Below are 4,574 nucleotides of genomic sequence, written 5' to 3'. Positions count from 1 at the left end.
ACACCATGTACCAAATTTCAGCCGGATCGGATGAAATATGCTTCTCTTAGAGGCTCCACAAGCCAATTCTGGGGATCGGTTTATATGGGGGCTATATATAATTAAGGACCGATATGGACCAATTTGTCCATGGTTGTTAGAGACCATATACCAACATCATGTACCAAATTTCAGCCGGATCGGATGAAATTTTCTTCTGTTTGAGGCTCCGCAAGCCAAATCTGGGGATCGGTTTATATGGGGGCTATATATAATTATTGACCGATGTGAACCAATTTTTGCATGGTTATTAGAGACCATATACCAACACCATGTACCAAATTTTAGCCGGATCGGATGAAATTTGCTTCATTTAGAGGGTCTGCAACTAAATTTGGGGATCGGTTTATATGGGGGCTATATATAATTATGGACCGATGTGGACCAATTTCTGCATGGATGTTAGAGACCATATACCAACACCCTGTACCAAATTTCAGCCGGATCGGATGAAATTTGCTTCATTTAGAGGGTCTGCAAGCTAAATTTGGGGGTCCGTTTATATGGGGCCTATACGTAAAAGTGGACCGATATGGCCTATTTGCAATACCATCCGACCTACATCAATAACAACTACTTGTGCCAAGTTTCAAGTCGCTAGCTTGTTTCGTTCGGAAGTTAGCGTGATTTCAAGAGACGGACGGACGGACATGCTCAGATCGACTCAGAATTTCACCACGACCCAGAATATATATACTTTATGGGGTCTTAGAGCAATATTTCGATGTGTTACAAACGGAATGACAAAGTTAATATACCCCCCATCCTATGGTGGAGGGTATACAAAAATAAAAACTACCTCATATTATCGAACAGATAATGAATTTATCAAGCTGTCAGGTCTAGTATACCGAACTACACCATATGTTTCAAATCCCGCATTACTAATTTGCTCACCCAATAGTTGGAACCTGAATCCATATTCAAATTGCCTCCAATATGCCAATATTTTCTGAAAGTGTACTGTAATGCTTCCGATACGCGCACATCATTCTCATTTTATTGGTTCAAAATCGAATATGTGAATTCGCCGCTTATCTTCACTCAAAACCCTAGAACATCCATTAAAACACTGTTTGGAGGTCAAAATTGATAACGCCAAACTATCTCAAGAGTATAATCCGCAGATTGTGAGCGCGAATAAAATGATCGTGAAATTCACAACTATGGGAACACGCAAACAGGCAAGTTGGCATTTGCAAAATCGGAACGAATCATAATCGAAAAAATTGTTTTTAGAATTAATCGCATCTCAAGAAGAATGGATTATCTTCCGCTGGTACTGGCGGTATTGATGGGTATTGTAACAGTGACAGCTGAAGGTATAGGATATACACATTATCGTTTGCCTACTGCTCTAGATCCATGGCATTATACGCTGAAGATCATAACAATATTAGATGGTCCCGAAAATTTAAATTTCTCCGGGAGTGTCGCCATAAAATTTCGGGTTTTAGAAGATACTCAAAATATAACATTACACTCACGCAACTTATCAATCAACGAATCTCGTATACAATTGAGACGGCTAAATCAAGATGAAGAGTTCAATTTTTGCTTGGAGAAAGTAGAGATCCTAGAGGAGCATGATTACTACATCATAGAATTGTGTCAGACCCTACATAAGGGAGAGGAATATGAAGTTGAACTACACTTTTCGGGAATACTAAATTTTGAATTTCAAGGATACTTTTTCACCTCCTATGAGGAGGAGATGACAAATGAGACCAAATGGATTGCGGTTACTCAATTTGAACCAACTTATGCTCGAAATGCTTTTCCATGTTGGGATGAACCGAACTACAAGGCTAACTACACACTATGGCTGGGCCATAATAAAACATTGCTGGCTTTAGCAAATATGCCGATGGAGCGACAAATTCCTTTGGAAGGCATGGAGGATGATTTTGTTTGGAGTATTTTTGAAGAAAGTATACCGATGTCTTCGTATTTGGTTGCCTTTAGTATTCATGATTTTGCCTCCAGGGAATCCAAAGTGGAAGGATCGAATGTTACCTTCCGCACATGGTGTCGCAAGGACTATATCGATCATTGCGAATATGGGGCTCAAGCGGCCCCCATAGCCCTTAAATTCTATGAACAAATGTTTGGCATTTCATTTCCTTTGAAGAAAGTTGATCAGATAGCAATTCCCAGATTCACGGCATATGCCATGGAGAATTGGGGCCTCATCACCTATGAGGAGAGTGCCCTACTGTATGAGCCCAATGTGACAACACTGTTGCAAAAAACCCCGGTTACCACCGTTATTGCCCATGAGTTGGCCCATCAATGGTTTGGTAATTTGGTAACCATGAAATGGTGGACCGATTTGTGGTTGAATGAAGGTTTTGCCACTTATGTGGCCAGTTTAGGTGTGGCCCATTTGAATCCGGAATCGAATAGCTACAATACAATTTCCCTGGAAAATCTAATAGATGTTTTCGATACCGATGCCAAAGCAAGTAGCCATCCGGTATCAGAGCTAGTTTGGAATTCCAGTAAGATTTTGGATCGTTTTGATAGCATTTCATATGGCAAGGGATCGGCGATCCTCAGAATGATGCATTTAACCATGGGAGGAGAGGCATTTTTTGCGGCAATTCGTGAATATCTGACCAAGTATCAATACGTGAATGCCCAACAGGATGATTTGTGGCATGAGTTCTCTGAAAAGTTCCATGAGCTGGGAACAGTAAAGCAGGAATACAATGTAAAAGCTATTATGGATACATGGACTCTCTTTTCGGGATATCCTTTGGTAAAAGTCAAACGTAACTACGATACTGGCAGTCTGGAGATTTCTCAAGAAAGATTTCTTAAAAGCAAGTCCCTAAGATCTGAAGATAATTTGGATAACAAATGTTGGTGGATTCCCTTGAGTTATAGCATCTCCTCGGAATTGTCCTTCAATGTGACCACACCCAAGGCATGGTTAGAATGCAATGAGTCGGGCCAGAGTTTGCCTTTGCATATGGAAAATGTTGCCAAAAATACAGATTGGATTATTTTCAATAATCAAATGGCCGGAGTCTATCGAGTTTCATATGACAGTGAAAATTGGAGACTTATTGCGGAGACCTTGAATAGTGACCATTACCTGGATATCCATGTCATGAATCGAGCCCAAATACTTAGTGATGTCTTGGCTTTGGCATTTCAAGGTCACCATGGCCACTATGATATTGCCTTCAGTATTTTAGAATACTTAACAAAGGAGCGTGAAAATCTTCCATGGAGAGTAGCTTTGAATGGCCTAAGTGATATATGGGCAGTGATTAAATTTCTGCCCATGCAAAGAAGATACTTTAATCTATATATGCAATATATCTTGGAGCCCATTTACTACTATACAGGGGGTCTAAATTCCACCTCTAGCATGGACCACTTAACCGAATCCCACATCAAACTAAAGCCAGTAATAGCAGAATGGGCATGTACCATGGAAATAGATGATTGTATTCACTCGGCCCAACAACAATTCCAAGAATGGAAACATAGCCAAAACCCCGATGAAGAAAATCCCATAGATGTTGACATGAGACATATCATCTATTGTATGGCCATACGTTATGGCAATCAAAGTGATTGGAAATTTCTTTGGCAACGTTATAGGAAAACATCATCACAGGAAGATGAAATGTTTAGAATAATTAAAGGCTTAAGTTGTTCGCGTGATTCAACATTGCTGAGTAAATTCCTGGTCTCCATATATATTAAAGGATTCGAAATAGGGGATTACGATGATTTTGTTGCCTTTCAAGCAATAGCACTCAGTGAGGTTGGAGCTGATGTAGCAAGAGAATATTTTTTCCATAATCTGGAATCTTTAAAGGCTGCCAAAAAAGATATCGATCTGATGGTTGATTGTTTATCAGAGACCATTACAACTGCTGAAGATCTGGAAAAATTGATCAATTTTATCGAAACTAACAATGATCATTTTTCCGATGTAGAATATCGCAAAAAATATGTCCGGAGTTTAGCTCAACCTAATATAGAATGGATCGATCGAAATTTGGAAAATATGAAAGAACAGCTACAAATTCGTCTATCTGGTATGGGAGTACTGGAAGAAAATGCTATACATACTTAATTAAACAGAATTAGTTATATGTGTAAGTTTTTCAATGACGAAAATCATAGTATCAATCTCACAATTAATTAGATATAACAAATATACTTCATTACAAAATTAATTCATCTTTTTTTTTTGGACTTTCATCAGGTTCAGGTTTAGATAAAGCTCCCCTATATAGCAAATTTTTGTCAACATTTTATTTCTATAGAGAATTATGTCAAAATATTATTTGCATAGGAAATTTTATGAAAATTTTATTTCTATAGACATTCTTCTCACGATTTTAGTTCTATAGAAAATTTTCTAAAAAATTTATTTCTATAGAAAATTTTTGTCAAAATTTTTTTTCTATAGAAAATTTTTGTCAAAATTTTATTTCTATAGAAAAATTTGTCAAAATATTATTCCTATAGCAAGTTTTGTCAACCTTTTATTTCTATGGGAAATTTTGTCA

At 37.8% G+C, this 4,574-nt stretch overlaps 1 protein-coding gene across 1 annotated transcript; it reads left to right on the top strand.

Moving 5' to 3' along the window:
• The first annotated feature begins 1,220 nt into the window (after positions 1–1,220).
• Positions 1,221–4,238, top strand: LOC142234637 (aminopeptidase N-like). The gene has a single exon (XM_075305796.1). It carries the CDS (start codon positions 1,301–1,303, stop codon positions 4,133–4,135), a length of 2,835 nt encoding a protein of 944 aa, XP_075161911.1. The 5' UTR covers positions 1,221–1,300; the 3' UTR covers positions 4,136–4,238.
• The last annotated feature ends 336 nt before the right edge of the window (positions 4,239–4,574 follow it).

Source organism: Haematobia irritans, chromosome 4, assembly GCF_050003625.1.
Source record: "Haematobia irritans isolate KBUSLIRL chromosome 4, ASM5000362v1, whole genome shotgun sequence".
NCBI lineage: Eukaryota > Metazoa > Arthropoda > Insecta > Diptera > Muscidae > Haematobia > Haematobia irritans.
Note: the sequence above shows the minus strand (reverse complement) of the source record. Positions and strands in the feature narration are given on the sequence as shown.